Source organism: Drosophila biarmipes, chromosome 3L (genome assembly GCF_025231255.1).
Source record: "Drosophila biarmipes strain raj3 chromosome 3L, RU_DBia_V1.1, whole genome shotgun sequence".
Taxonomy (NCBI): domain Eukaryota; kingdom Metazoa; phylum Arthropoda; class Insecta; order Diptera; family Drosophilidae; genus Drosophila; species Drosophila biarmipes.
The window spans coordinates 10,241,282-10,261,837 of record NC_066613.1 but is presented as its reverse complement, the minus strand read 5'-3'; the positions used below and the strand labels follow the sequence as shown (position 1 = coordinate 10,261,837).

The window sequence follows — 20,556 nt, the reverse complement described above, 5'->3', positions numbered from 1 at the left end:
ATTACCGATAATTGGTTTGGATTGTTATGGCCTGGCATCGTATTTATTTATTTTCGTTCTTCGCCCCAGCCAACGCACCGAATTTGTTTATAAACAAATGCGCAGCAGACATAAAAGCGGGCCCCGCGATATGGAACAACAAAGAGCGATCAACATGAAACACTCGAAATTGCGGGCATTAAAAAGCCATTAGCATAAAAACTAATATTAAATATTATAAACACCATGGGCGAGAAATAAACGCGTTGGGGCGCCGACTTTTAGTGTTATGATGGAAGGGATGCATACTTATCGGAGGCACTGTGTGCTAACAGGGCCAGCAAACAGGTAAGCTGTTGGCCAGGAGACCACCCACATGGCCATGTTAAGTGCTAACAGGCCGCTGGAATTTATTTTCGGAATCTTTTAACATTTCGGTAGCCGAGGAAAGGTAGATATATGGCTCATAGAGGCCCGAACCAACTTCGGATGAACAGCTGTTCGACTGCTGCCTTTTAGCCACTCAATGGGCCATCATCATCGTATTTGATGTTAGACACCGAATTTCTTGGGCGGCTTCAGTCGTTGCCTGTCAACAAAGCGCTCCAAACGTGTCCAAAAGCCCTGCTCTTCAAAATCAAACGAGGAATCGCGTAATAGACTTAATAACTTGTCTAAAACATGTTCGATTTTGGTGTTAAGTGAAAACATTAACGAGAAAGGAAGTCCTTTTTGAAAAATATTTACGGACGAAATAATTATAAACTTTTTATATAGATCCAAATAAGAAAGAAGAACTCATTCATATTTATCATATTTGATAAATAATATCTTCCCCTTAATGGCACATCAAAGAAAGTGTTCTTGAACCCAAAAAAAAAACGTTATATATTTCCCGAAAAAGCAAACTGCCAAAAAACGCAATTTTGTCAAGGTAAATATTGTTTCTGCCATATCGTACTATAAATCTCCCTTAAAATGAACTCCATGAAACCGCTCTAACGTTCGGTACATAAACACAAGAAACGGTTCCCCTAAGCCAGATACAAAATACGAAAAATAACAGAAAAACAACAAGAATAAAACAAAAAGTGTCAAATTTATGCGAAGCGGTAAAAGACGACAGCCGGAAATTTATATGGCTTATGAGTTGAGTCGAGTCGAGTTGAGCCCAACTGAAGGATGGAAACCTTTCCATCTGCTCTCTGTGTGTGTGTGCTTTAACCTCAAGGATTTTTTATTTGCCTCCTGAAATGCTTTGAAATGCGGCAGAATTGTTGAATTGTTTTGATTGTGTGGGTGTCAGCTTGTTTGTTCTCGTAATTGTGTTGTAAACATATTTTTTATTCGTATTTTAGACAACTTCTTGTGGGAGCAACAAATTCGAGAATTGTCATGGTTTTGATAACCAAATAACGTTTGAAAGTTATGGTAATCATGGAATAGATTAAAGTTTCCCAGTGGAAAAATTCTTAGTTGTTTCAAGAACCGGCCTGAAAATAAAATTATAAAAGGCACAGCGAAAGAAAACTTTGACACGTATATAAAACTTTAGGAAATTAAAAAAATGTGTGATAATTCGTGATTTATATATATATTTAATAAAAAGCATACCCAAGTATTCCACTTTATTAAATGAAAAGATTTTGTATTCCTCTGACAATGAGCTTAAGTCTGGAGCTTATGAATAATCTTGTTAAATCAAAATATGCCAAAGGACATATAATATTAAAGAGCAAATTTGGCGCAGTCAAGGCGGCCAAGACAAGAAGAAAAGCCTTAAAGACCAGGCCAAGACGATTTTATGCTTTCGTTCCGCATGTCTGCTACTCGTGACGAAGAATGGATGAGGCGGAAGAAAAGGGAATAGGACAGACCAAGTCGCATATAAAATGTCATAAAAGTCCTCGACTCACAGTGCTCTACATAAAAAGCTAGTCAGGATGAGCGATAAAGATTCAATCGAGCTATTTAAATCAGACTAATTATAATTTGTAAAGCCACCAAGCTATTTAAGGAAATAAGAAAAATTTAAGATCTTAACTAAAATAAAAATACCTTTTGATTGAAATATAATAAATATTTGGCTAAAAACATCAGAAATTAGAAAACGATATTTTTTTCTAAATATTTAAAATGTTGAGGCATAAAAGGCCAATACTAAAGTTGCTTTAAGCACTCACTGTACCAAAGTGCATTGTGTAGGTGGCTGGCATATATTGGCAGGGAGGACTTTATACGCCAGTGAAATGGTTCGCCAAATTTGTCAAGAGAGCCGTAGGACGGGGACTCCCTTCACATATGCTGCATCCATAAAGGCAGATGGAGTTCAGGATTCCTACTGGCGATAGCGCAACTAAAAGTGTAAGTTTCACTGCAGGGGCTGTCAGAGCGAAATGCAGCATACTTCCAGGGGCAGACAGCCAAAATGTGGGCCACTTTCCGAGGGGGAAAGCTTCAGATGTGGCCCTTTTTTCCTCCGTTTCAACAATGCAGCATCAAGACAAAAAGGCTAAATTAATAAACTACTACAGAGGGTGCTGCTGAGTGCGAGTAAGGAGGGGAGACCTCCTTTGGAGACCGCAAACTCAATGCAGATAATTAAATGTAATTACGTAATGTGCTCGTGTGTGTGTCCCTTTGGCGACCATCTAAGTATACTTGCACTTGGCTTCGCTTGTGTGAGTAATTACGTGCTTATTGCCAACAATAGGAGCCAAAACCACCACAAGCAGCAGCAAACATCCCCGTACACACACTAAAGATACTATCTAAGTCGCTTTATAAGTCGCAGCTCCAATGCCCTGGTGTTTCAACGGTAAATATATATTTTATTTATTTATACTCTATGCAAGAAAAATTGTTTTACCGTAGAAATCTATCTATATAGTAAAACACTATCAAAAATTCGATATTTTTTTAAAATCCGAACTTTAAAGGGCTCTATTTCAACTATATAAACTTTTTTCTAATTTAATTTGTATTCATATCATAACAGATATACCCATTTAAATTAATTTTTAGGCCTTCCCACAAGATAGGGTGTTTTCTGTTTACAAATAAAAAGGCAAGCGTTGACCCCCTATGCTCGACTTTAATCAGGAAAACGTAAATACTTGTGAAAAAACAAATGAAGTTCACCAGAGTCGCACAGACTCGCCAAAATAAAAGTGTAATTAAACTGCAACAACAATCAGGCATTATCTGTGTATGAGTAAATATATCTTTATTGTGGCATAATGTGCTTCTGTTATTTGATAAGAGCTTATGACGATGACGCGCACGTTGGCCGGGGGCGGTGAAGTCAATAAAATGTAATTAAATCGACATTGTTATCAACAGCAGACCACCAAACACAGACAGTCCCCTACACAACGGCGCTATCTGTGCATTAGTTTCAACAAAAACACATAAAGTGGTCAAAATATTTCGAATAGAAGATACCCGGTATTTACATAGATCTACTTACTATGCCCTTCATCCTTAAATTTTTCTTATTCAAAATATGTTTCAAAACATTAAATATATTATTTCATAATCTATTTAAGAAAATGTAGTCTCAAGAAAAATGGTTGCCTGCTTGACATAACATTTAAAAAGATTTTAAGTCGCAATGAGTATAACTCCAATTTATAAGTAATATATATATATGTATTTCAGTCACTTTCTTATTTTCCTAAATTTCAAAAAACTTGTTTTAACTTATAATTACGCGGTAAGGGGTAGTTTCTATTCAACTACAACATTCCTTTGTATTGATAGTCAAATTTGGCTCTTGTCTCTATTATTGTTTTTGTCAGTATTTTGGTTGTTATTGCTAGTGTATAACAATTGAACGTAAATAACATTAGCAATCTATTGTTTTTCTACGCTAAAATAAATAAAATTTGCAATTTTCTTTGTTCGTCGCCGCCTTTTTTGGCCCACTTCAACAACCGAAATCGCCAGCTAAAACTGGACTAGAAATTCTAATAGAATTTAAATTGAATTTAATAGTTGATCAGCCAAATGGCCAATAGCAGGCATAGTATATTTCTCTGGTTCTTCACTAGAAATTTAGCTAGTCCCAAATCTAGCCTATGCAAACAAATCGAGAGAACCAAAAGAAATACTGAAAAATGGGTGGAATCCACTTTTACTAAACTTCTTTAAATCTATTAAAACTTTGACCATGGAAAAAATACCCCTAAAGAAACTTCCCACTTCAAAAGGTTACCAGAAGCAGATAATGAGCTCAAAAATTGAGCTAAGCAGCCGCAAACCAAATTAATTTCTCAGTGAATTCGTCAATGGGGGAAATCGAATAAAATTTTCAAACTAATTGAGCCATGGCAAAACTGTTGAAAAAACTGCAACAAAATGTGAAAAGTTCTATGGGAAAGAGGCCGCCGGAAAGCAAATAAAGTTGGAAAAAACATAAAATAGGGCCGAACTCTGAGTTCTATTCAAATTTCGTTCACGACCTTTTAAGTTGTTTATCGTCACTTGAACTGCCCTCTATCTATATCTCTCGTTGCCCCTCTGAAGTGCTTTCACTTTGATTTATAATTTTGTCGGGTTTACTTGGCCATTGAAATTTATCAAGTGCCATCACTTGGCCTTTTCCTCAAACGCTCTTAATTGAAATTTCTGCCGAAGGTGCTCCCGAAAGTTGGTAAAAAAGTCTAACCCCAAACGGAAGACAAACACGAAAAAGGGATCAAGAGAGGCGAAATGGCCTCAATGAGCTGCAATGAAATTAAAACTTTTTCTTGGCTGGTAATTTAATAATTTAAATGAGCCGCCAATTGCGCACTGGGTATCGGGTACCGCCTTAAACGAGACTCATTGATACTCTTTCACGGTTGCAGTTTTGTGTAGAACACGAAGAAAATTTACAATTTAAGGTAAGGAACTAAAATAGCACTGTTTTTTCTAAAAAACTGAAAGTGAGAATAAATTTACCTTTTCATATACATTACATTTTGTGGCTGCCATCAATCACCTGAGGTCAGGTGGACCAACGGCCACGGATGAGCACCTCAATTGCATTTTGCAATTACCCAAGGAGGGGTATTCCCAGAAAGTCTTTTGGGTGGTTGGGCGCTACTATATGTGCGACACCCTCTCAGAAATCCCCTTGTCCCTCGCAGCAAATGAAAATATCCCCTTGACAGGATCCATCTCCCTCTGAATGCCTTCTTTTTTGCCAGACTCTTTCCACTGTTTTTCTGGGCCCACTTGCAGTGGGTTTGTGCCACTGCTCCTTCGCCTGTCCATTGCATAATTCAGTCGAGTCCATCTTGTCCTTTTGCCTCCACTTTGGCCAGGGAGCGAGGGGTGGGTGGTCAAAATACTGATTCGGACTCATACGTCAGTTCATCAAGCCGAGTTCAGCTGCAGTTTGGCAGTCCATATGTGCCTCGTCCTTCCATTTCTCTCCGCCCCGTTTTGTGGTGGTTTCATTACCAAATTGAGTCGTAGAACTCATGCATCTCTGCTGGCCAGAAGGTTTAAATTCTACTACCAATGGGAACCTCTTTAAAGCCCCAAAACGTTGGCCTTAGCTAATTCATTTCAATTAGCAGCGCTACAACATTTTGCGGGAACACACTTAGAAAAGTTAAGAATATCAAAATTATAAGATTTTTAAAATAGTTGTAAAATAACATTCTGTATACTTTAGTAAAATTTTCTCCAAGGTGTTTTTATGAACTTATATTATAATTATTTATTATACATTAAAATGTAATATGTTTTCCGCACTGTGTTTTGCGGCAACAGCTGCCACGTCATCTTGTCAGGCCAGGCGGTCCTGGCTCCATGGAAATGTTGGCCCAAATTGCGGGCACACACAACAGACCGTTTCGGTTGGCAGTCCAGAGTTATGCGCGGACCTGTCGGCCGGGCTTAAAATAGATGGGTAATGTTTGCATAATATGCACGTCATTTTATATAGTAAATCAGTGGCGGCAACTTTATGCTAATGCCTAATCATAGAAAGTGTCAACGAAATATTTTGTGAGTTTTGTAGAGCCCCAAAAAAGTAATTTATAATCTGAATTGCCACAGAATCTAATTTTAATAAGCGATTTTATCCGTTTTGCGTAGACAAAGAAATATAATGTTTAAATATTTCAATTTAATATATTGTTTCTTTATATTGAAATAATTTTAGCTTCTACTCATACTGTTGCTATTTGGTTGCCATTTAATGATCACATTCTTATCTCTTTGCCCATAAATTGATAGAATTCAATAAGAAATAGCCGAAAACTGGAACCGATTTTCAGCGGTGAAAGTGATTTACTTTGACACTCCGCCTGTGGGCAGTTTTTCCATCCTCCCATTTGAAAATCAACCAAATAAGCCGTCCATGGATGGCCTGGCCCACTCGACCGACGGAAAACTTCAAAGTGCAACAAGTGTTCGGACGCTGGGAAATTTATCGATGGCAAAACTTGTGCTCCCAGTGAATTACGACAAGTTGGTCTCGAGGGAAAAGCACTTCTGACTCCGCATTTCCCCCAACGTTTTCCCGTCCTGCGGAGGAACTAGAAGATAAATGTTTGCCAGTTGTCGGCGCCGCTTCCTCCCAATTCCATAGGTGGCCTTGAGCAGAGTCCTCCGAGGGACCAAGACATCGAAGCCAACACACGGGGACAATCTGTGTATGCTGAGAGTGGCGCAAAAATTTAATTGTGCAGTCGTGTGACTAATTGAAAACTTTCAGCCTGAATGACGAAAATAGGAAAAACTTCCAAGGCGGAAAAACATCGGCAAATTGCTGATGAAAGTTGGATTGTCTTGCCTTCCTCGCTTCTGCTGCCTGACAACCAGAAGCCCCTTTGTTACATCAAATCAGGAGAATGCTTCGGAAAACTATCGATTGCACAAAGTGATTTAGTGGGATTAATTGTTCTCGAAATGGTATAAGACGTGGGCGCACTCTCATAAATAAAGTATTTATGATTGTTTTTGCTTTTAAGCTACTTATTCTGTTGAGTGCTGTAATCCCTTATTATCTGCGAATATAATTTGTATGTTCAGGAACGTGAGTTACTGACTGCTGAGAAACCTCGAACTATGTTATTTATATAACGTCCTTCTGCAGATGTTTTTTCAAATGACCATTTTGAGTCGCTAACTTTATTAATCCCATCAAGAGCAAAACCATTTAGCGTGTTTTATAGCCTCGTTCTTGGCCAGTATTATTTATGGTCTCTTCTCCGCCGGAGTTTTCCATATTCATTTGGAATATTTAGAGGCGCAGTCATCATTTTTATGGGCTCATGTTTCACTTAACCAACAGTCGGTCGGTTATTTTGCGGCCATAAATTTTATGTCAACTTACTTAGGCTCTGTCATGTTCGAAGAGTCATAATTTTCGTGGGTCTGTTAGGCTAAACAATTTCAATGATCTGCATATAGGGTTATAGTTTGCCCCCTCCCACTTTGACTCCCATATTTTTATTCGGAATCATGTTTTGCTTCTGTGTCGCTGCTTTTTACGATGTTGACCTCCATTTCGGCTCGTATCTACCGATACGATTTATTTGGACACTGTCCGTTTATCGCACCATCACGTCCTGTTCCCGGGCTTCCTTCAAGGAAGAGCGAAAAAGTCCATAAATTTATGTCAAACAATCCTTTGCTGTACATATTTTTATTACAAGTCGAAGGCCGATGATGATGAGGTCGAAGATAGTGAAATGGGGTGGTGGGGCTGTGAACGACTCGCAACTTTGTCACATTCCATCGGCATTTTACGAACATTCCCTTCGTACATATTTCCCATTTTATTGTTCAGTCATTCTACACATTTGCATCTCTTTCCCTAAGTTTTACTTTCCTTCTGTATGTAATAAATACTTTTTTATAGCACTCTTTCTTGAGGTACTTCTCCAACCAATAAACACTGGAATTAAAAATATTAATATATATTTTTTTTATTAAAATATTTACCATAAAACAAAATTAAATTATCTGTTGATTAACAATAAATCCATAATTAATAAAAAATATCCCTAAGATCAATGGTATTTTGTAAGCACTAAAAAAACATATATTTGAAATTACTTTTTTCGAAAATTTCTTATTAAAGGGTATTTCTTTCTGCAAGTCATCACCTTGTCTTACACTTTCCTTTAAGCATAACTTAAAATGTTTCCGACTTTTATGCTGACTGTAAAATGATACGTTTGTGGTGCGATTTAAGCAGTCATTTCTATGGAAATTCCGTATCTCAGAATCTTAAAGAAGGGAAAGCCCTTTAAAAGAGAATCGCTTGTTATTTATTATTTTGTAATTTCCCAAACTGCACTCAATTCTCGTTTGTTTTCGTTACGTTTGCTTACACAAATTCAAAATCACTTATACTGCTGTTATTTTCCTTGGATATTTGCTCGGAGCCCAGCGATATCGGGACATAATTCCTCTCACGCACGAGCTGTAAGCCATTACAGGGATGAATATGAAAATCAAAACAGAAAAATCCACAAGCAAATAAGCCCCGGGACTGGATGAGGGCACCCACTAAGCTGTCCCACTCCCGGGATGTCTTTAAATTCAGCACGCGCCCTTCTGGGGGTTTTCCCTGCCCCCTGAGTTTTCCCGCACTCTGGCCATTTTCCTCCGACCATAGTTTTCAACCTCGTCTAGACACTGATTTGAGTTGATTTTGCTGTTGCTGGATTCTGCCCCCTCCGCTCCCATCGCCTGAAATTAATTTATTGTCTAAATGGTAAGCGTCGGCAGGGAAAGATGCGGATTCGGGGAATCGGGGAATCCTATAGTGGATACACCGAAATGGGGCCTTTTGGGCGTGACACATCGTTGACGCTGACATTAAATGTTGCTGAAAGCGCGCGTGGCTCATTTTGTTTCGTTTTTATATTCTGCGTGGAAATACATAGACCTGAAGGTAGGGTCTGCACCTCCACCCCCACCTTCATAATCGATGAACTTTGCTGTTTTTCGGCGACGGACCGAGGAGCATAAATCAAGTTATTGAGATAGCAAAAATTGTTCGCTCACCTCTGATACGCAACACAAAAAATTGTACAACAACGTTTTAAACAGGAAAAAAGCCTGAAATCGACTTTTAAGCGATGAGCACGAAATTCTGTTTTTCGCCCTATTGTGCGACTTTTTGTTGGACTTTTTAAAATCAAGGGGTAGCAGTGGATACTTTGAGCAATAGTGACGTACAATTTCTTAAAATTTATTAGTAAATGCGGTATTAAGTTTGTTGAAAACGAGAGTTGTCTTATAATCTTATCATTCATACGCAACGTTGCCTGTGCAGAAATATATTATTTTAATATCTAATTAAATGAAAAGTCTTATGTTTTGAGGTTAGACCTTAGTGTTCCAACCAACCAACTTCTTGGTTTTTCTGAACCAATTTTTTCTCATTTTTTTTCGCTTTCTTTCCTAAAACTGATAAGTGGACTACAGGTCGTAAAAGTAATTTTAGAAAACCTCTGAGATAGCCGCCGGCCTTTATCTAAAAAAAAAGTTTAAAATATTTATTCTATGACAATAATGTGAATAATTCCCAACAACAACAAAGTGCTCATCAAGAAAAATTTTAATTATTTATTTTCGGACAACTTTGTTTATAAAAAATACTAGAACCTTGCTAATTCTAGGATATGAGGGCCGTCTATTCAATCTGTTGTAATTTATTTTGAGGCCCTTTTTTGGTAGAAACCAGGCTCACACACATTCACACCCACACAGACCCACACGCACACCTGTGCTAGCTGTAAAAGTTGCGTGTCCAGGGGCGTGGCCCGCCCCTCACAAGGCTAACAAAGTATCTTTCATGTGGGCGTCTTACTTTTCCTTAGCATTTTCCTTTGTTTTCGCTCCCTTTATTTAGCTTTCGCTGAAAAATTCATGAAACTGGTAAACGCTCGCTTTTGTCTTTGGTATTCACTTTTGTTTACATATAAACAATAAATTATATACTTCAATATCCCACTGAGGGACATCCTGCAATTTCTTGTAAATTTCACTTTAGCAGACTTAAAGCAGAATAAGAAAAATGTTCGGGAAAATTGTCTTTTCCCCTCGAGGGTTGCGTAAAAAATCGTCTTGAAAGCCATTCCTGATTCTCGGAAAAATGGGAGGCCAATTGATTTTCAAGGCCTTTTTGAACAATTGTATTTTTATGCGCCAAATTTAAGCTTATAGAAATAAATATATTACTGAAAGGTAAGGTTGAGACAGTTTAAGAAGGAAAAAATAAAAATCGAAGTGAAATTTATTCACATTAATACCTGTGGCGATAAAAATAAGATTTCCCATAAAATATTTTATTCTGTTTTGTAACTTCGCTAAGTAGAAGATGGGTATTAATAATGACTTTTTTCTGTGAGATTTACATAACAATGCTCTGGGGGAATGGCCCAGGATCATCCCGCCGAGCGTTCCGGATCTCTATTCGTGCCGTTTTTGGTCTATCCACCGGGGCTTATTTATGCGCGCATGCCGGCGTTAAATTGGATAATGGAAATTGGATTCGAGTCGAGGTTTGCTGGCCTAAACGAAAACGGCCAGGCCGGAGGCCGCGTTTATAACTGAAACTTTCTGCGGCCGAGTCGATGGCACTTGACTTGATTACGAGCTCACAAGGGCAAGGCCGTCAGGCGATGGCGACACGTGTGGCCCGACACCTGTTGAGGTGGGAGGAGCCTGGGGGAAATGTTAGGAAAATTCCAGGGAGGCGGTGAGGGACACACCTGCCGTTCGCCACCATCGCCTTATTAATATTAATGAGTATATGGCTGGGGCCATAGGCCAACCGCCAAAGCATGCCTCCCACTGTCCCGACCCTCATCGATGGCTGCCAACGTCATTTACGATGTGCGAAAATAAATATTTAATTATTTATAAATCATGACCTGGCCAAGCGACAATGACGTAGCACCCGGAATCCAGAATCCGGCATCCAGGTGAGGACGTGATCGCTTCGCCACCGCACGGATGAGCACATACGGACACTTTAGCCTGATATCAAGTCGAGCCTGGGGGCAGTGTGAATACATAAATTATGGCAACATATTTCGCCAGACGTCAGCTAGGTCTCTCTCAAATCTCTTCACCCCTGGCAGGGAAATTAGGGCAATGGGCGGAAGAAATTTTGGAAAATAGATAAAAATTGTGTTAGCCTGACAACACCGATAAAGAAGATTTTATCTTTACTTTATGTGCACTCAGGAATTTAGACTCTGGTAATAACGCTTTTTTGTTCAATACTTGGAAAATCGTATCATATTTGGCATATGCTAATAGTTTCATTTTTTATGAAGTTACAAAAAAATAACAACATCATTCAACAAAAAATTATATAGCAAAGTTAAATACTACTAATACATGATTTCCTAACCTAACGATTAAATGGAATAATTGTTTTTACTAGTAGGTAGAATAATATTTTAGTGACGCTATAATTTGATTATTCTCTTTAGCTCCCAAGTAATTTTTTATTTTTAAAGACTCCGGCAAAATTGTTGGTTCGGAATGTGTTAAACTTATATGAAGTAAAATTTATATTGATTACATTCTAGAATATCCTTAAAAGATTTTACCGATAATAAATACACTCGGCAAGGCATTGAGCCAATAATGAAGCTACAGCAAAATTAATCACTATAATCAAAATACTAAAAGTGTGATTGGCTCACCCAGATCAAATCAGGGCTCAGTTAGCCAAGGGCTAATTTATGAAGCCACTCATGAAAACGCTTTGATTTTGATTCCCCTCCTTGATTGCATGCAGCTAATCACATTCAGTCGTGGAATCAATCCCAATGGAAGCTCATCCCACACAGTCGGCCAATCGGCCTAATTCACCCACTCGCAAATGGATTAATATATGATTTGAAAGCCCCAATTCACTCGGGATGATGAATGGGGGCAAAGGTGAGCTATTTTTGTGCATTTACCAATTAACTTGGTTGACATAAGCCGATTTGGCGTTTATTTGCGGTTCAGGAGTTGCCCAACAGATCGAATGTAATTTTTAATTAAGCAAATGGCTTCCACACTCGGAAATCAAAGGGGCATGCGTCGGTTTTTGCGACATTGAGTCATCAAGTTGGGCGTTGAGGCTAGGAGAAACAAATCAACGGAGCGAAAAGTTGAAGAGCTTGATGGAAAGAGAGCCCCAAAGTGGAACTTACCCATGCACTTCACGGAGGAAGTGAAAATTTATGCCACAGAAGACCAGAACAAAGCTGGCAGAAGACACGGAGGATGGGTTTTGGTGTAGGTGTAGGGATCCGGAGGGAAACTCTATGCATGACAATGACTTTGGCCAATGAGTGAGAAAGATAACAGCTAAAAGTTTGCCCGCCGTGCTCAGGTGGAACAAAGGCGCTGAAAACAAAAGGTATTTTTCACACGAAAAAAGAAATTCTATTAAATTTCGACGGTCCTTCAATTTGGTTTTTCTGAAATTTAACAAAGTTTTGTTGAGCAGCATCAAATTTGAATAAGAATGTAAATGGACTAGATCCGGCCGTGAGATTAACCTCCGTTCAACTTCTAGGCTTGAGTGCTTCGATTGCTCTTCAAAGAATTGCGTAAAATGTTGCTATTAAATTTCAATTTGAGGAGCCCAAAAATATGTGCTTTGGGTTTATTGGGGGGTCTTAAGAAAGGTATCTTAAATAGATCGATTTTTTCAAGTGAAATGTATCTTATATAACAAAGTATTTCCCTGTACGGCTTTTTTAAATCTTCTCATGGTTTGTAAAATGTAGAATTTCACCTTCTCAATCCCACAATTTGCACAGAATATACTCGGTATGACCATGTAATATTGCCTCATTAGGACGGCACACGTGAGACGTTCCCCTGCTGCCAATTATGGTTTCATCAGTCACTTGGCCATAACGCAACCTGCCCTGCCTTTTGGGTCCGGTTTGGTCGGAAACCCCAGCCGCAAAGAGGGCTGGAATAGCCGAAAACACATATCTTCTGCTCCACTGGCCAGATCAATCGGTAGTCAAGCGTTTTATGGCCTTTGTGTGTGGGTGTGGCATGGGGGGCGGCTGTTTCGGCCATGGTGCCATCGCCGTCAATGGCAACATGTTTAGCAATTGATTGCTAACCTTGTTTGTGCCGGCCAGAAGCGGACTGACGACCGAACAGAGCCGGGCAGCAGGACATGGAAACTGTCAGGACATTGCGAAATGGCCCCTCTTCTCCTTGTGACCATGGCATAATTATCGGCATATCTGTCCGGCTAATCAAGGTGTGGAGCGAACAAAGGCGTACACTGGAAAGAAACAGTGGTTAACCGTGGGTAAAATAATCAATAACACATCTTACTGGATATTGAAATTAAATTAAATACAAGAAAATACTATTCTAGAAAAAAGCTATTAATTCCCTTGATTTCATTAAATATTAGAAAACTGGTTGATTACTCTTAAAAAAAATCTATATTTGAATAAAAATTAATAAAAAGTTCAATGAACAAAAACAAGGAACTATATACTATTTCAGCACATGGAACTGAGATATTTTGTATTTATCATACCTATAATATTCCTTTCTCTAGGGAATTTAATATATTTATTTATGGTTCTTATAAATAAAAAATCTATTTGATATACTAAAAATATATTCTTACAAAAGATTTCTATCCTGTAATATCTTTTATCTTAGCAATGACTGAAGATGCGCTTGCAGCCTCAACTTCTCTCTATTTCTCCGAGTGTAGCAATTATGATGTGGCCAGCATCAAAGCAGCTGCATCCGAGCTAATTGTGGGGCTTAACGCAGGGGGTTAAACTTTAACCCGATCGGGTCGCGAAGTCGTTAGGCCCAGCTGCCGTTGACCCACTTAATTCCGGAATGAGACGCGCTCATAAATTCCGGGCGATTCACGCAGTTTATCTAACAAGGATTACGCCAATTAATTAATCTGCGGAAATTCTATCTTCCTCGGTTTGGCGTTCGATGGGGGAGTACTTATGCCGCCTGTGGCTATTTCCCTCCACTTGGCCTTGGCTTGTTGTTCTGCCGGATTTTGGCCAACGAAAACTTGACTTCACTGCGTAATGGTCTGTTTTGGCCGATGTCTGCGAAAGTTTTCGCCTGGCTACTGACCGAGAAGTTTGCGACCTTCATGGGGCCACTCAGTGTATATGTTCTGTGGCTTTCTTCTGGGCCAAAGTTTTCGTGTTGCACGCCATACGGACCACGTTTTACTCGAAACGCTTATGTTTATTCATTTTCAACGCTGCCCGGGGATCTTAAGAAACCTCAAAACAAATTGCTTATTAATTGTGGACCAAAGTTTGTGCAGCCAACTCAAATATAAAACGGCTTAAAATGGTATTTAGTTTCGGACTTGTTGGAAAAAGTTACTAATTAGTTTCCGAATGAGTGATTTATGCAGAAATATAAAAATGTATTTAAAGTCGTCGTTAAGAATTTTTCTTGCTCAGATTATATGATGCTTATTCAAGCAAATGTTGAAGAGAAGCGTTAAGAAATGGATTTCAAATATAATCTACATATAATAGTAAACGTTTACTAGCATACTTGACCGTTGTGAAATTTCCTTCAAAAGAAATAGTAAAAAGAAACACACTGCCTTCGCCTGGAGTGCAATACTGTGTGATTTTGAGTGATTGTTCTTCGAACTCTTCGGACACTTCTCAATATTGCGGTCCCGGCTGCAGTGCCATCAACTGTCGACTCATTTCAAATTCTATTTAATTATATTTCTGCTCCTGGCACAAACGATAAATTGAGTTTATATGAATTACGCTTCTCTCCTTCGGACCCACGTTATGGGAAAGTTAATTGCTTGTAGTTGTTGTGGCTGCTGTCGTGCATTTGGTTGGGCTGCCTTCCTTCTCGCTGGCTTTTCCTTTATTTTTCATCCGCCCTTCATTTTTCACCCGCCGGATGGCGAATCATTTTTTCGCACGCCGCGCAGTGCCAAGAAGGCAAACAAGCAAACGAGCTGAGTTTCATATAGTTGATTGCATTGTCTGCAGGAAGATGTTTACAGGATGATGGGAGGGGGATGGGGTGGGGTCCAAGGGTCCGGGGGCGGAGATGAGGCGTGGCGTAGCGGGGATAGTCTCATGAAATGCTGATAGCATGCGCTCAATATTGTCAGTAAATAATACGAGCTTGTTAGAGCCAGCTGCAGACGGTCTACATTTTACACTGGGAAAAATTAGAGTGAATTTTGTGTTTCTGTCTTCGTTAAAAAATAATGTTAATTTTCAATATTTATGAAGTGTTCCATGTTATCTTGGTTTTGACGTTTTAAGAGGGTGGGTGAAAAGATCTTCATTTTTTAAATTTACAAAAGAAAATTACAATTTATATATTTTGATTTTGAGTTTGAAATGTTTTTAAGAACTAAAATACAATCCTAAAATTAAAATTTTTGAAAAAGTTACCTTTTACCTTTTGGTAACCATAAAGGTTACCAAAAAACAATATATAAATTACTCCATGAAATTTCACACTGTTATATTAAAGTATTTAAATAAAGATTTTATGAAACCTACATAAACCAACTCTCAAGTCAAGTGACTTGTTTTAAAAGTATATGAAATTATTATCTATGCTTCCATAACACTTAATAATGGCGATGCTGTAACCATTTGCTCGTAGCTAATCAATCTTCCATATTTTCCTTCACTTTAACTATTTTGCAGAAACAGCAGCGTGCAACATGTGACGTCACCGGCATGAGGTATGGAAAGCATATCAAAATAGTTGCCATTTAGCTGGTTTAGCTGGTTTAGCAGGCATTGTGAAACAGGCAGCCGCAGACCGCGGGCTGGAAATTAGCAGGCAGATAGAGTAACCGAATCGGAATGGGCAGTGGGTGGTTCTGGCGAGGCGGAGGAGGAGGATCGGGCGGGGTGGCCAACATGAAAGGACGACACTCGACACCAAATGGGGCAGCAGCTGGAAACCGCAGGAGCAGAGGCAGCAGCAGCGGCGGCAAAGGCAGTGTCCACTCTGGCATTCTGTTATTCGTGCTGACAGCGCTGACACTAACGAGCTTAATAACGCCCACAGAGCAGCTGGCCGTGGCGCCAAATGGAACCACTCCGCAGCAACTGGAGCCGGAGTCCGTGGAATCGATGGCCAGCGACCTTTACAGGCCAACAAATGGCAGCCTCAATGGAACAGTGGCGGCCGTCGCGGGGCCCCACCTGGACCACAAGCACCGAGAGGGGCCGGGTAATGGCAGCCTCTACCCGGACTACGACGAGGATGCGGGCCCCGACTGCTCGTACAGCTACAACTTCGTCCTCAAGCTCATCACGATGATCCTGTACGCCCTGGTCTGCATCATCGGGCTGTTCGGCAACACGCTGGTCATCTACGTGGTGATGCGCTTCTCCAAGATGCAGACGGTCACGAACATATACATCCTGAACCTGGCCATCGCCGACGAGTGCTTCCTGATCGGCATCCCCTTCCTGCTGTACACCATGCAGGTGGGCAACTGGTCCTTCGGCGACTACATGTGCAAGGCCTACATGGTGAGCACCTCGATCACCTCCTTCACCTCGTCGATCTTCCTGCTGATCATGTCTGCGGATCGGTACATAGCCGTGTGCCACCCCATCTCCTCGCCCCGCTACCGCACGCCCTTCGTCTCCAAGCTGGTGTCGGCCTTCGCCTGGATGACCTCCGTGCTGCTGATGCTCCCGGTCATCCTGTTCGCCAGCACCGTGCAGTCCAGAAACGGGAACCTGTCCTGCAACATCGAGTGGCCCGACACCCAGAACTCGCACACCGACTCCACCTTCATTCTGTACTCCCTGGTCCTGGGCTTCGCCACCCCGCTGACCTTCATCCTCGTCTTCTACTGCCTGGTCATCAGGAAGCTCCACACGGTGGGGCCCAAGCACAAGTCCAAGGAGAAGAAGCGCTCCCACAGGAAGGTCACCAAGCTGGTGCTCACGGTAAGTACTCATAGCTTTTTAGCTGCTGTTAAAATTACATGTTTTATTTTCGCCGTTTTAAGATAAATTAAAAAATAAAAAAGGAAAATAAAAAAATTAGTTCAAAAACAAATTTTGAATCGATTGTATCCCTTTGTAATACTTTTATTCCGCCACCTACAATTATATTTATTTTCAATCAATTTTTTTTAAAGGCTGGTTATTAACAACAAAGGAGACTTATGTTTCATTCAATTTTATAATTACATTTTAAAATATTTGTATACCTTTAACCTCAACTATCCCTATTTTTAATATTCCACAGGTTATAAGTGCCTACATATTCTGTTGGCTTCCACACTGGATTTCTCAGGTAATTATGGGTGTTAAGTAAAACCTGAAATTTATGAATAATCTTAAATGCTTATTAAGCTTTGTTTGTGCATGCCTTTGTTTTTAATTTTTGTTCCCTTCTACTCTATTTTTTCTGTGTGTAACGCTCACAACCTGCAGAGCAAGTAACATGTAAAAATGTAGTTTTTGTGGCTCGACAATAACTGGCCTTTAAATTGAGCACTTTACGGCGAATACTTTTAGAACCTGCTTTTATCATCCCCCAGGTGGCTCTGATTAGCTCCGCCCCGCAGCGGTGTGCGTCCCGCCTGGAGCTGGCCGTGTTCCTGGCCTGCGGCTGCCTCAGCTACTCCAACTCGGCCATGAACCCCATCCTGTACGCCTTCCTCAGCGACAACTTCAAGAAGAGCTTCATGAAGGCCTGCACCTGTGCGGCGCGCAAGGACGTGAATGCCCAGCTGCAGCTGGAGAACAGCTTCTTCCCCAAGTTCGGCAAGGGCAGGCAGTCGGAGCGACTCCTGGGGGCCGGCGGAAAAGGTGGCGCCCAACGTGGGGCGTTGGTCAAGAAGAACGCGTTGGCGTCGAGGAACAACAATACCCCGATGGCCACCACCACGACCACGACAACGACCACCACGGCGGGCACGGATGCAGTGACCTGCCTGCAGCCGGCAGTTCACCAGGTGCCCGCCGAAATCCAGGTGGGCAGCCCGGCCACCGTGCTGGTGGTCAACGCGGAGACCAACAACTGTAAGCCGCCCGTGCTCCACACGGACTTATAAGACCGGGCTCCCTCTATGCCCCTGGAAACGGTGGTCTTCATCGCCCGGAGGTGAGATCGGCGCATGGAACTGGAGCTGGAACTGATGAGCCAGTCGGAGTGCTTGCTATAGGCTGAGCTCTCGCTGAAATGATATTGATATTTTATACCCCTAAGGTAGGGCCTTGCGAAAACGGAAACGAACAGAACGATTTTTATAAGGTTGAATCTCATAGCAGTATGCTGTTTTACAACTGGTTTTTATATTTATTATTACTAACAAATAAAATAGACCTATTATTACATTCAAAAATAGGTATGAACAATACATTTAGTTTGTAATAAAGAAACTTGTAGGAAATAGGTAAGCTGTTCAGCCAATATAAAAAAATTCTGAATTTATATTGATTAGTTCCATAGCCCACTTTAAGGTTTTTGTTAAGTTTCCTTTTACTAAACCACGAGATCACAGTCATTTAGGTCTCGAGGGCGTAAAGCAAATGAATAATATCATATTTCTACCGTTTTCGCATTGGCAGGCTTATCAGCTAAATATTTATATAAGTTTCGAGATATTAAGTGTGCATAATTTTATTGGCATTTTCAAATTTACATACTCCGCTAGAATAAGCTTGAAAACCTTTTAAAGTTGGAAAGTTAGCATAAGTTTGTGTAGCTGGTTGTGGAGCAGTTGGGAAATAGAAAAAGTTACTAATGTAAGCCAAAGATTTAATCTTAATGTTCAAGGAAAGACTTTGAAAAGCAGCAAATAAAATATGTTTGATTGAGGTCGACAATTTGCAAGGGTTCATTGAATTTAAAATTAAAAGTCAAATATAATAATTCCATAATTGCGAATAATTCCATTGGAAATAAAACTAACAAGTATTCAATGAAAAACACTATAAATCGAATTAAACTGCAATGTGATTGTACAAAACAAATTTGAACAAAAACTGGAAAATTTGCGTAACGATTCATAAGAGTAATCTTAATCGAAGCTTAATTAACCGTGTATATTTTAATTTACATTAAGCTAAACGTTTTTTAAGCACTCGCGTGCATTAACTCAATCGTGTGGCCAACATTGATAATTGAATTCAATTAATGCTAATGAAGTAATGAAAACATACTGAACTGTGGCCATAAATATTAAATAGCGTCGAAAATATAGCCAGCAAACACAATTACAATAGATTACTCCCTCATTGTTTGCGTAACCCGAAATAGTTCAACTAAACTGTTCAAACAAACTCACAGTAAACTAATGTTAGTATTTATCATTGACTTGATTATTGTAAACAATAGCCAGAATTATCGTTGGCAAATGTGAGAAATCACTTTTCCCCCATCAATGTATTTGTACTTTGAAAGTAAACTTAGGCTAATCCGTACATAAAATAAACTATTGAAATGTGTATTTGTTAATTGTCCAAAAAATACAGGAAAACGAAGGAAAACCAAAAATGATTAATGTAATATTTTCAATTTTAAGTGTAACTTAATTGGAGCTAATCGTATTTGCTATAGATAAACGTAAGTGGGATTTAAGTGCTTGAAAATTGAAATAAAATAAACAATATTTTAAATGAATACACAAGTTGCCAACGAATTTTTTCCCTTCCTAGGCAGGTTTCAAAAATAATTGTTTGTTTATTTTCAATAGGAATTTCTATTTGTCTGTTTTTATAGTTCTCTGATTGGTCGGTCGACCGTGATGTATTACGCAAAGGGGTTTCCATTTGAAATGGAGACAAACAACAGGAGAATTGTCAACATAAAAACAAAAACTATTTTTATGCTTCGTCTTGTGTGCGACCATTTTTGACCATTTCCAACATTCACAGGACACTGAAGTAATATAAAATGGGAGGAAAGTGGTGCTGAAATATTGCAAGAGAAAATGCAATGAAAAACTCCTGAGCATATAATGAAAGCTTCACAAAAACTAAAATAAAGGAAATGTGCAGGAAGCAACACAAAATCTTTAACTGACAAGCAAAGAAATTGCAGTGGCAAGAAGGAAGAGAAAGTGGAAAAATGTTACACAGGACAATGACTCTTTGGGAAAACGAAGCTTGCTAGAAAAACAACAATTTTAACACGATTATAGGAAATGTTTCCACAAATAATAAAGTGCATACAGAATGCAGCACACACCCAAAGAAAATTATATTTAATTCATTGCGACCCATGGCTCAGTAGTTTTTTTCGGTGCAACATAAGATAGTTTTCCAATCGTTTTTCACGTCAGTCCTGATTTTACTTGCACTTGGAGAAGGTCATGTACATAGGTGGCATATTGATGGCTCGACCTTCATTAGCAGGCAGAGCAGGATCCAAAGCCGGGGATTACGTAGAGCCCGCCTGCATTCTGATGCACCCAGCCATATGCCCGGCAAGTTGTAGAGTTTTAATGGGAAATGGCAGACCGGTGGAAATTTCCCCGCCGTTCGACCTGCAAACCCCCAGGCGGTTGAAGTTTAAGGTCAGGGCAGAGCTGGAAAAGCACTTAGTATGGGAACTTGGGGGCTGGCT

General features: G+C 39.8%; 1 protein-coding gene across 1 annotated transcript; it reads left to right on the top strand.

Moving 5' to 3' along the window:
• Positions 1-576: 576 nt before the first annotated feature.
• On the top strand, positions 577-19,567 carry LOC108028779 (somatostatin receptor type 2). Its single transcript, XM_017100758.3, has 4 exons — positions 577-913; positions 15,660-16,925; positions 17,230-17,277; positions 17,525-19,567. Exons 2-4 carry the CDS (start codon positions 15,822-15,824, stop codon positions 18,038-18,040), a joined length of 1,668 nt encoding a protein of 555 aa, XP_016956247.1. The 5' UTR covers positions 577-913; positions 15,660-15,821; the 3' UTR covers positions 18,041-19,567.
• The last annotated feature ends 989 nt before the right edge of the window (positions 19,568-20,556 follow it).